This window comes from Monodon monoceros, unplaced genomic scaffold, assembly GCF_005190385.1.
Source record: "Monodon monoceros isolate NGI ecotype Baffin Bay Population unplaced genomic scaffold, NGI_Narwhal_1 Super_Scaffold_3, whole genome shotgun sequence".
NCBI classification, from domain to species: Eukaryota; Metazoa; Chordata; class Mammalia; order Artiodactyla; family Monodontidae; genus Monodon; species Monodon monoceros.
In genome coordinates, this window is record NW_021703780.1 from 37,065,303 (window position 1) to 37,077,511 (window position 12,209).

Genomic DNA, 12,209 nt, shown 5'->3' on the forward strand with positions numbered 1-12,209 from the left:
TCTCTCTCTCTCTCTCTCTCTCTCTCTCTCTCTCTCTCTCTCTCTCCGGTGGCCAGTACCTTAATCCAAACAGCACTCTTTCCTCCAGTTATGCTGTTTTTGCTCCTGCGCCAGCCCCCATTCTTCACACAGTAGCTGGGGTGGTAATATAAAAACTTTAAACCAGATCTTTTCCCTTCTTAAAATTCTCTAATAATCCAAACTTCCTTTCACAGCCTTTAAGGCCCTCAATGTCCTACACCCCTCTACCTTTTTAGTGTTATCTCACATTATGGTCAGAAACACTACCTGAGGGTACTTTCACCTGTCCCCTCTGATTAGAACATCCTTCTCTCATCCATTTGCATGGGCTCCTTATCTTTCAAGTTTCAGCTCCTCAGAGGCCTACCTTGATTACCTGATCTAAAGTTGCTGCCTGATCCCTCCCTGGCCATTGCATGCCTTCACATTATTAGCATGCACTTACCACATCCAAAATTATCCTGCTTGTTTCATTTATTTTTGTCTACTTTTATTTACTTTTCTAAATTTATATTTAGAATTTAAATTTCATGAGCAGGGACCTTATCTGTCTTGTATACCACAGTACCCTGTACTCCTCAGAGCCTCTTTCTGCTCAGTAAATATCTGTGAATAAATGGAAGAATAAAGAGATCTTGCTTATAAGTCCTCCCAGATTCCAGGAGATGGGCATTTTTTTAGGTCAGAAGTTGGAAAATGGGTTATTACCACTGGAAACTATGGAGCAGCAGCCAAGAACCTTATAATCTGACTTGTTCCCCAATAAAATGTTGTGGTGATCACCTCCACCAAAACTCTGAATCTGAAGTTTTTCAATGCTTTGACAGTTTGCCAGACATTCCATTAATTATAGAAGTTCCTCTGAATTAATATACATACCCTTTAAAAATGGAACGTTTAAGGATTTATCTGTCATCCATACTCAGTAAGAATTTCCATTTAGGTAGCTTTATTTCTAATAAATAAAGTGTTAAATATTCCATTTTAATACCTGAGGGGAGACAGTCAGACTGCCATTATGGGTAGCCTGGAGAAAGTAATACAAAAAAGGGAGATGAGCGCCTTTCTCTGAAATCACCTCCTATGAACTCTGAATCCAGGAAAGGAAGGAAACACTCTTTTTTGTCTTTCCCTTCACTGTTTGGTCCTAGAATTGACCTTGATATATTGATAATTCATCCACACCATGGTTAGAGTCTGCATGAGCTTATTTGAATATCCCAGCACCATGCATAACATAAAACTAAATTCCCCATGGGAACTGAGTGCCAACAAACTGCCAACTCGTTGCTGGGGACTGTTTCCATTTACAACAGTTTTGCAAGCCTTTGAGCTTATTGACAGTATTGGTCTACAAGTTCATCTTGTCCTTTCCCACCTTCGCTAATGCTTCCCTCCTAGGCATGACTCCTACTGTTTCCCAAATGACCAACAACTCCTCTAGGACCATCCTTTTCCTTTTTCCAACCCTCTTAGGGCAAAGAGCTTCATGAAAACCAAATACAGGAGAAGAAAAGAGAAAAATGAAGACACTATGATTTCGCCCAAAGGCCTAAACACTTACAGGGCCTGGGAACTAGCTAATTTGCAATAAATCTCTATCTAATTTGTTTTTCTACCAAACTCTCTGGATTGGTTTAAGAAGTTTAAAGACACCCATTCAGGCAGACAATTTACTACAGTATTCCCTTCAATGAAATGAGAGGAACCTTGTTTTATTATTGTAGTTGAGAATCTGAGGGGTACTGGGAAGGCAAGAAACTGACTTTACTCTCATTATAACTAAGTAATATCAGCACACCTCCTAAAATCTTGTGCACACAGGCCTGTGCTATCGTTTGGGGACCATTATAATATAAGCAAGACTTCATCTCTTGGCTTTGACCCAGGCCTCTGTCCATACACACTGCAGGCTATGCTCCAACTACTTCCTAAGGTCCGACCTTGCAGACAGCCAGGCCTGGGAGGCCTCTCCTCCACACAGGTCCCAAGGCAAGCCAGTCTTCTTGCTATATCTTCACCATTCACTCTGGCTTATATGGCTCTCCCCTCATAGCAGTGGTCTCACACAAAATTATCTGATAGTTTAAAATATGTGTAGGAGTACTTTATAGTCCTCTTGTCCTTGCTGCAGGGGCTTTAACCTTTCTGCCTGCCCTCTCCCCAAGACTCTCAGTGCTACCAAGCTATTCAGAAGTAATGAATTAATCCACCATAACTGAATCTTAAAGAACAATTAACATGACCACTAAATTCGTTACAGGGTTGTGTGTGAGTGTGGTATATGTGCAGGGCTCAGATTAAATGATGTATGTGAAAGCCCAGTCCTATACAAAATAAGGTATAGTTACTATTATTCAGGTATTAGTATCTTCATTTGTTAAACTTCCTAAAGGTATATGCTTTTGGAAAGGGTCGTGCCGGGAAGGCCAATGCTCGAGCTGACAGAATGAATGCCTAATATGGACTTTTAGGCACTGATAACGTGGATAGAAGAGAGACTGGGGGCAGAGGTATCTTCCTCGTGTTCTTCAATCCACAGCATACAAGTAATCCTTTATAATCCCCAAATCTAGAAACATTTAAGGCTGGACCTGAATTCCTCCTCTGACTGTTCTTAGAATAGTACTAAATAAACCACATCTTGGCACTTGATCATACAGTCTGCCTGGATGTTCTCAAACTGCTTCACTGCATAAAATCCTCTTTCCCCGTTCAAGCAATAAACTCTTTGAGAGCAAAAGTCATCGTTATGTGTCCCTCTCATACTACAGCAAACAATGCAAGTACTCAGTAAATACCTGGGAGACTGAATTGAGACTATGTAACTTACAGGAAAAATCTAGTTAAACATACAAAATTATCAAAAGATTTCTTTATCCTTCACACAAATCATTTCCAAAACCAAAACGGTTCCCAATCACCACAAGCTGGTCCCTGATCCAGCCCTCCTTCCCAAGCTGATTGCGCTCTCCCCCCACCTCTCTTCCATCACCCTCTCTAGAACCACCTCCCGAGTCCTCGCGCCCAACTGAAACCGTGCCTCACCTGTCCTCTTTAAATTCTTTTCTTTGCATTTATAACCGCATTAGAGAACATCATAAGCAGCTTCTGGAGAGAATTCTTGTATTTCTGTAGCCCTACCTCAACCCATCTAAGGGGGTGCCAGTCGGCAGTACCGAGACTCACAGGATAATTGTGGCCCATACCAAAGCGCCAGTTTTCCTCAAGAGTCGGAAAGGGAAAGGGCATTTTTACGTAAAAGTCTGAGTATTTTAAGGGACACGACCTCAAACTCGCAATCTTTCTCAAAATAAACTTGAGAAAGTTCACGCTCTCAGCAGTCCTCCGAGGTTCCCCCCCGCCCCAGAACCCGGACGGTTCCGTGACTCTCGGAAGTTGGGGCAGCTCCGCCTGCCAGGTCCGCCGCCCCGGCAGGGAGCAGCCGGGTGCTCCGGTGCGACTCCAATAGGTGCCGTGCCAGCCCCCCAATCCATTAACACAGTCGCCTCCTTCCCCTGCGAAACCCCAGCAGTCCTCACATCCACTACGCCCGCCTCTCACTCTGCCCCTCTACCAGGCTCCTTCCCGCAACCCTGACATCGGCCCCAGCTCTGCCCTCGGGCCTAGGCCGCTCTCCACAGGGCCATCTTTTCTCCCACACTGTAGTACCTCCCCCGGCCACCGCCCACCTCAGACCCCCCCCAACCACTCGCACCAGACCCCTTTCTCCGTTCCCTCCCCCCCAGGGCCCACCCTTCACCGCTCTCTTCACTTCCTCTCCCACCTCCACTTTTCCATTCATCCCTCCCGCCGGGACGTCGGGCCTCCCTCCGGCCCGTTGAGCCTCCCTCCGGCCCGTGCCTGTTCCAACTCCCTTCCCTCACCTTAGGAAGACCCCCTCCCCCTCACCTCGTTTCCATCCTCCAGCAGCAGCCACTCTGCGTTCATCCCCACACGCCGCAAGCACCAGCTCCGGTCACCAGCGCGGCCTTCCGTGACCAGGGAGCCAGGATCCCCCATAGCCCACTCGGCCCTGGGTCGCGGTCAGCACAGAGCGAGACCCCGACCCGGGTTACCGCCGCCTCTCGGTTTCCTAGCGGGAGCCATACCTACACTACAGACAGAAGCAATCGCTAAGCATTCGCGATCCAGGCGAAAGCTCGCTTGGGCTCCGCCCCCAGCCCGCCAAAGGCCGGCAAGCCGGAGTCACTGCGCCTGCGCGAGAGGAGGGCTCTTGGCACCCTGTAAACCAGGTGAGGGCGGTCTAGCCCCAGGGCCGGCACTTGTTGCCCGACGCGCCCTGATGCTCCCGACACGCCTCTCCCACCCTTTATAGCGCCCCCGCCCCAGTTCTAGCCTCCCCACACTGGAGCCTCTTCTCGCTTTTCCTCTCTCTTTTTAAAAATTTTGCTTTGTAATGATTTCCATGTTATTTAAAATTATAAACAACTTTTAAACAACTTTTAACTTATGATAAATTTAAAATCTGTTAAACCTGTTTCTAAACAGCACCTCTTTTGCACGATCTTCTTTTACTACCGCATTTTTAAAAACTCAGACTGAAAAAAAATTATTAAAAAAAAAAGAATTCCCTGGCTGTCCAGTGGTCCGGACAGTGCGCTTTTGTTGCCTGCGCAGGATTCCATCCCTGGTGGGGGAACTAAGATCCAGCAAGCTGAAAGCCGTAAGGCGCGGCCAAAATATATATATATATATATATATATATATATATAAAACAAAAAAAAACTTAGACTGTACTAGGCAAATCTATCCAGGCAGAAAGCACAGTTACCTGCTGCTAGGTGTGGAAGCCAGGGGGTTGAATGCAATGGACTTGGAATTTTCGGAGGTGATAGAAATGTTCTAAAACTGAATTGTGGTATACACGGGCACATAATATTGTACATCAACTGTAGTGAATTAAAATAAATAAATAGGGCTTCCCTGGTGGTGCAGTGGTTAAGAATCCGCCTGCCAATGCAGGGGACACGGGCTCGAGCCCTGGTCCGGGAAGATCCCACATGCCATGGAACAACTAAACCTGTGCACCACAACTACTGAGCCTGATCTCTAGAGCCTGTGAGCCACAACTACTGAAGCCGACGCACCTAGAGCCCGTGCTCCGCAACAAGAGAAGCCACCGCATTGAGAAGCCCGTGCACCACAATGAAGAGTAGCCCCTGCTCGCTGCAACTAGAGAAAGCCCACGCGCAGCAACGAAGACCCAACGCAGCCAAAATAAATAAATAAATAAAATATTTTTAAAAATAAATAAGTGAAAATGAAACTAGATTGTGGTGATGATTGCACAACTGTATAAATTTACTAAAAAGTCCTTGAAGCATACACTTCCAATGGATGAATTTTTAAAAATTTTATTGACGTATAGTTGACTTACAATGTTGTGTTAATTTCTGCTGTAGAGCAAAGTGACTCAGTTATACATATATACTTTTCAAAAAAATATTTATTGACTTATTTAATTATTTGCGCCCACTTTTAGTTGCGGCATGCGGGATCTTCATTGCCGCATGCAGGATCTAGCTCCCTGACCAGGAATCCAACTTGGGCCACCTGCACTGGGAGCACTGTCTTAACCACTGGACCACCAGGGAAGTCCTTATATGTTCTTTTTCATATTCTTTTCCATTATGGTTTATCACAGGATATTAAATATAGTTCCCAGGGCTATACCGTAGGACCGTGTTGTTTATTTTATACATAGTAGTGTGTATATGTGAATCCCAAACTCCTAATTTATCCCTCTCCCCCCCTTCCCCTTTGGTAACCATAAGTTTGTTTTCTAAGCCTGTGAGTCTGTTTCTGTTTTTCTTTTTTTGTTTTTTGGGGGGTTTTTTTTGCGGTACGCGGGCCTCTCACTGTTGTGGTCTCTCCCGTTGCGGAGCACAGGCTCCGGACGCGCAGGCTCAGCGGCTATGGCTCACGGGCCCAGCCGCTTCGCGGCATGTGGGATCTTCCCGGACCGGGGCACGAAGCCGTGTCCCCTGCATCGGCAGGCGGACTCTCAACCACTGCGCCACCAGGGAAGCCCCAGTGGCTAGATCTTGGTTTCTAATACCATTTCCAATAAAAGGAAGCAGGGCTCCTTGTAGAAATGGCTCATACCAGGTCTAGAAAGTAAGGAAGTGCTCAGTAAAACACAATGATGGGAGTATGCCAAAGGGACAATGTAGCCAATTGAAAGAGCTCTTAACAGCCAAAGTAGGTACAATTTGAGTAACAAAATAAAGTGGTATTGGATTATAGCACAAAGTATAAAATAATCATCCATGAGTTCATACTGATGTAATAAATGACTTGGTAAATAAATGGGGACGAAGAGACAAATTTCCCATGCAGAAGAATTCCAAATAATTTCTGTGGTTGACATGCCCTTAAGGAAGTGGAGCGTAACTAGGCCCGTGAGCCATGGCCGCTGAGCCTGCGCCTCCAGAGCGTCCGGAGCCTGTGCTCTGCAACGGGAGAGGCCACAACACTGAGAGGCCCGCATACCGCAAAAAAAAAAAAAAAAAAAAGATCTAGCCACTGGGTGTGCTCATCGCTACTGGGATGTTACTGGTTCTCTCAACAGGCAGAGCAGTGAATACATGTGTGAATACTAACCCCTTTATATCCATACATTGATGAATATTTATGTAGGTATGCATGCATGTATATTGTATGTCTGTATGTAATAACATGTGTATATACATAAACATATATACATAAACATACATATATATCTCCACCTGTAAACTAAACATGTGCATACTGATGTCTTACAACTCTAATGCATTATTGCTGGATCATTCTTGCTTACCTGTGACCTTCCACCACTCCAAAAGTGAGAAACCTGGCTCCCACCATCTGCCATCCATTTACTTAATCATCATTTCCAGTATACATGTATAGTGGTTATAGTATTGTTAACCCATACACCCATGGAAAACAACTTTATCAGTTAGAGTACACAACTTATACACAGGTCTTTTGCCTTTAGTCATATAGATTATTTCCAGACTTACTTAGGTCAGCACCCTTTTTCCCCACCCCCTTCAAAGAGATTGTTTCATACAGTTATATTCTTTTGCCACCATCTGCATTCTATCTGAAATCCCCTGACTTCCTAAATGATTTTTTTAAATTATATACATTAAGGTTCATTCCTTTGAATGTAAAGTTCTATGGGTTTTGGCAAATGCATAATGTCATGCACAGTATCACAGAGAATAGTTTCATCACCCTGAACAAATGCCCCATTCTTTACCTATTCAACCCTCCCCCACACCTGCACCTTGCTTGTTTTATTTAACAATATATCATGGACATCACTCCATAGCGGTATAAACATATAGTCCTCCTTCCTCTTTTCAGATGTATATTACTCCACTGTGCTGATGTACCATTGCTTATTGAACCAGTCCCTTACTGATATATGGTTCTGTTCTTTTCAGTCTTTCGAGACCACAAATAGCCCTGCAATGAATTAGTAGGTACAACTCTTTAGTAACTATAACAAAATTTTTTTATATTATCTTACTTGATTCTCACACCATCCTGCATCCATTTACCTGTGAGGAACCTGAGACTACTGAGTTGCCCAAGGTCTCATTACCATGAGCTTCTTGAAGGTTATGTCTTGGTTTCCATTGCATTCCTGGCATTTTTACTGAATGAATGAATGAAACTCTATAGTAAATGGCAGCACAGGGAACTGAAGCCAGGGCCGGAGACCGGATCTTTCTAGCCCCAAAGTTGCATTCATTACTGTCTGGCAGTGGTCTCTAAGGTGGAATGGCCGTATCCCAGGGAGTATACAAGGTGGCCCATTTGCTTGTGGAAAGAATATATCAGGATGTCTAATTAGGATTTTATCCTGTTCTTTTAAAAATGTCCAGTTTTGTGAATATTTTTTACTTACATAAAAGAACATAGAGAATATGTATAGACTTTTTATGAATAAATAAATATTCATATATCAGGCTGTATGCTCAGACTTTATTTTGACGCCAAGAGTGCATGATGAAAACAGTTTGGAGTTACTGCCTTCTAAGATTTGGGGATTTTATTAACTCCACCTCCCCTATATCTTCCCTTATAACAGTGATTCCCAACCAGGGGTGATTTTTGAGCCCCAGAGGACATTTGGCAAAGTCTGGGGACATTTTTGATTGTCATGACAGGGACAGGTATGCTACTGGCATTTAGTGAGTAAAAGCCAGGGATGTTGCAAAACATCCTACAAATCACAAGACAGCCCGCACAGCGAGAATTATCCAGTCCCAAATGTCAGTAGTGGTAAGGTTGAGAAATTTTGCCTTATACCCATCTCAAGAGGGAAAAATGGAGGCGCAAGAAAGAGCAGGATGCAGAAAAGGAAGTAGGTTGTTATCTATATCTGTAGATCTAACATCTGTCTCATTACATATGCCCAATTAATGTTAATTGAAAAGAGCCGAGGAGTTGGCAAAGGAGAGGCTTGGGGAATGGGAAAGGAAAATGGCAAGCAGAAAAGGAAGAACAGGGCAGGAGGAAGAAAGGGAAAAGGAGAAGAACAATATGGGGCAAGTGCAGCAGATCGTTTTCCAAGATGATTGCAACAAGATCGCCCATGCCACATGCTCTCACAGTGTGACACTGACATTCCTCATATTGCAAGATGGCATCTGTATTTCCTTCCCTTGAATCTGGGTGTGTATATGACTCCAGCAGAAGTGATGCTGTGCCATAAAAGGTGATACAGCTTCCACATGGCTTTTTTGGGATGCTCTTAGAGCCCAGTCAACCATGATGAAGTGGAGAGGTCACATGAAGAGGCCACATGTACATGTTCTGGCCAATAGTCTGAGGTCCCAAATAACATGGCAGACTTATGAATGAAGGTACCCCTAGAGGATACCAGCCTTTGAGTCATTCTGCTGAGGCCCCAGACATCGTGGAGTAGATCTAAACCATTCCTGCTGCGCCCCATTTGAGTTCCTTACCCATACAGTTTGTGACCATAATACAATGGTTATGTTAAGCCATTTGGTTTGGGGATGGTTTGTTACACAGCGATTAAGAACTGGAACAGGAAGGGTGGGGGGGGGGACCCTTGGAGAGTTGTTGGTTGTCTGCTTTATATACTAGTTAGGGTAGTGCTAGCTGCTGTAACATACAAACACCAAATTTCAGTGGCTTAACACAATAGAAGTTTATTTCTTACTCACATAATTATTCAGAGCAGTGTTCCTGGTTGGTGGACAGCCTTCCATCAAGTCACTCAGGAACTCCAACTACTATCATTCTGTGGCTTCTCTATTCCCCAGGGCTTGGAGTCCTCTGCATCCAGAAAGCAAAACAGGGGATGAGAGAATGGAGAAGGCACACCTTCTTCTTAACTGTCTTGTCTCAAAAGTGATATATATTTTATTGGAGAGAACTAGTCACACGACACCACCTAGACCCAAGGAAGTTTGGGAAATGTAGTCCCCGGTTAATCAGCCAATTCCCAGAAACAGTTTTGTACTATGGAAAGGGGAGCATGGATTTTGGTAGATAGCTGTCTCTGCAGACTTTAGAACTGAAGTTAATGAATTAAAATGATCATGACAAAGCTTTCTCTTTCCCTCTCTCCCATTTCCTTTCTTTTTATCTCCCTAGAATAGAGGTGGCATAAAGGGATGGAGTACAAGTGATCACATTTTGCTCACTCTGGTTTTTGTGGGACCAGCCCTTACTCAATTCAGTGGTAACCAGAGGCTACTGCAGCATGGTAGTGAGATGTGTGGAGTTGGAGCTAAGTTGCCTGGGTTCAAATCCCAGCTCTGCTACTTATGAGATCATAAGCAAATTACTTGACCTCTCCAAGCCTGTTTCCCCATTTATAAGATAAGGGCAATGATAAGGATAGCATTTAACTTATAGGATTGTTGTGAAAATTGATTTGGTTAATTCCTGTAAGATAGTTATGCTTGGTACATAGTGAGTACCCAATAATTGCTAGCTACTGTTGAAGAATGGAGTGTCAGCTTCTGCAGAAGCTACCTCCTGCAGGTATAAACTCTATCTCCCTATGCCTCTTCTATGCTCCCTTGTCCAGGCATGAAAACAAGGTGTTTCCTTCTCTTTAAATTGGTGAAGTTATAAAGTAGAAATCCCTTCAATCAATTTTAAACTTTTATTACCCGTCTCCAAGCAAGATGGGTTTTTAAAATGTCTAAACGAGAGAGCTCCCTCTGTGAGCAAGGGTTGATTCAATCTGGGGCACATCTCTAACAATTGATTTGAAACATGGTTCCTCTTTGTGAGGTACAGTAAAGGTGAGGTGGGACTTTTTCATTGTGTTTTTTTGAAAGATAGAGCAGAGAAGAAAGGTGTCTTGATGTAGCATCTCAGGTGAGGTCCTGTGTTTCTCCTTAAGTACTCTCTAACCTTGAGATCACAGGCCAGTTTTTCAATAGACTGCTACAATTGGGGGTGGGGTGGGCAGTGAGTGCACAGATGGGTCTCTTAGACTTGGAGGAATTCAGGGTAACTGAAGGGAGGTAAAATCCCAGAAGGGGTGATCCAGCCTTTGCGTCTGGGGGTGGGGGTCAGAGGTGGAGAGTTGAGGCTGACGCTCCACATTCTTGTTCATTCTACCCTCTTTCTTACTCATTTATCCTCCCACCTTCTCTCCTCTGCCCATCTCCAAAATGGAAGACTCTATGCTGAAAGAATCAAGGAAAGATGTCTTTTATTTTTGAAAGAGAACTGTTTTAGAAAACAGGAAGTAGGTGAGGAGGAAAAAAGGGACCAACTGCTTTGAACAGCTTGTTTATTAAGTGCTATTTTATGTAAACATACGGTTTCAAGTATAGAGTCGTAAGATATTTCTGATACCTTTATTATATTTTGGAAGTACTTATAAGTCATCGAATTTATCATATTCTGGAGTTATCTGTAATCAGTAATTAAGGTGGATGATTTGGAGGTACTTGAAATAGTACTGTAGGAAACTACCTTCTTCCTTTTTTGTTGGGGCCCTGGCAAAGATGTTCTTAAACATCTTTATTGGAGTATAATTGCTTTACAACGGTGTGTTAGTTTCTGCTTTATAACAAAGTGAATCAGTTATACATATACATATGTTCCCATATCTCTTCCCTCTTGCGTCTCCCTCCCTTCCACCCTCCTTATCCCACCCCTCTAGGTGGTCACAAACCACCGAGCTGATCTCCCTGTGCTATGCGGCTGCACCTGGCTGTTTCTTTAAGCATCTATATCCTTTAACTTGCCAAGGATCAGTATCCGGTTTAAATATTTATTACCCATCTGATTTTATTAAAGGGGGTGCGGGGTGAGGAGGTAGGCAAGAGGGAGGGAAAGAAGGCCGTGGGAATCAGGTATCAATAATTACTGCCTTGTTTTCCTCTCATTGCAGAGTTGGCTTCAGACTGTTTATTTTGCAAGTAATACATGGTACCAAGCACCTAATATAAAATCGGGCTTGGGGTGACTTACAGTTGGATCATATCACTCTGAATTGGCTACTTTGGGACTACAAAAATCACAAAGATCCCTAACTCAATTCACTTTCATCCGGGGTTGGGGAAAGGGGAGAGAGTGGGGCTATTTCTCATTTGGAGAACCTTGAGTTCTACAATCCAAGGTAATAATGCAATTTTCATCACATTTTTTATGACTCATAAATTCATTGCACTATCAGCTTTAGTATTTATTATTCAGGACTTGTTGAAATGTGCTTACATTTTTTACAGCTAGTAGACGCCTTCTCTCTCTCACTTCCGTAGTAATGTTTGGAGCTGTGTTTTTCAAACTCAGGTTAACGGTACAGAGTCTTGACCAGCATTTTTGAAAAATGGAATACAATAGAACAGGTCAGAGGCCATCACGCCTAGGGAGGCTGGGCACTGTTTGTGAGAAGTTGTTCATATTTTTGTGTGTGTCTGTACTGGGCCTCAGTGTAAAATGTGTGTTTTTACCGTAGGTTGCGATAAAAACGTTTGAAGGGTTTTTGGTTCCGGACAAGATGAAATAAGCCCATTGCAGTCTCTCTGCCAACAGTTACAACTAAATATTCTCGACAAAATACAACTACCTGAGGGCTCTGCAAAGTAAACAAGCAGGTAAATTAGGGAGCTTGGAGAAGCTATCTGTATTGGGTGAGTTTCTCAAATTTTTTTCCTTTTTTTCCTCTCAGC

The 12,209-nt window shown here is 43.6% G+C and overlaps 1 protein-coding gene across 5 annotated transcripts in view; it reads right to left on the reverse strand.

The window, feature by feature from the left end:
• RNF8 (ring finger protein 8) overlaps positions 1-4,186 on the reverse strand; it is a 45,578-nt gene extending 41,392 nt beyond the window's left edge. For 3 of the 5 annotated variants that reach the window (XR_003796576.1, XR_003796575.1, XR_003796574.1), the window contains exon 1: positions 3,934-4,158. Coding sequence is in view for 2 of the 5 variants with exons in the window: in XM_029241952.1 (XP_029097785.1) it covers positions 3,934-4,044 (111 nt within the window). In the remaining 3 variants the exon portion in view is untranslated. Of the gene's footprint in view, positions 1-3,933 lie in introns of all 5 variants that reach the window. The other 2 variants (XM_029241952.1, XM_029241950.1) reach the window with 2 other exon arrangements.
• Positions 4,187-12,209: the final 8,023 nt, after the last annotated feature.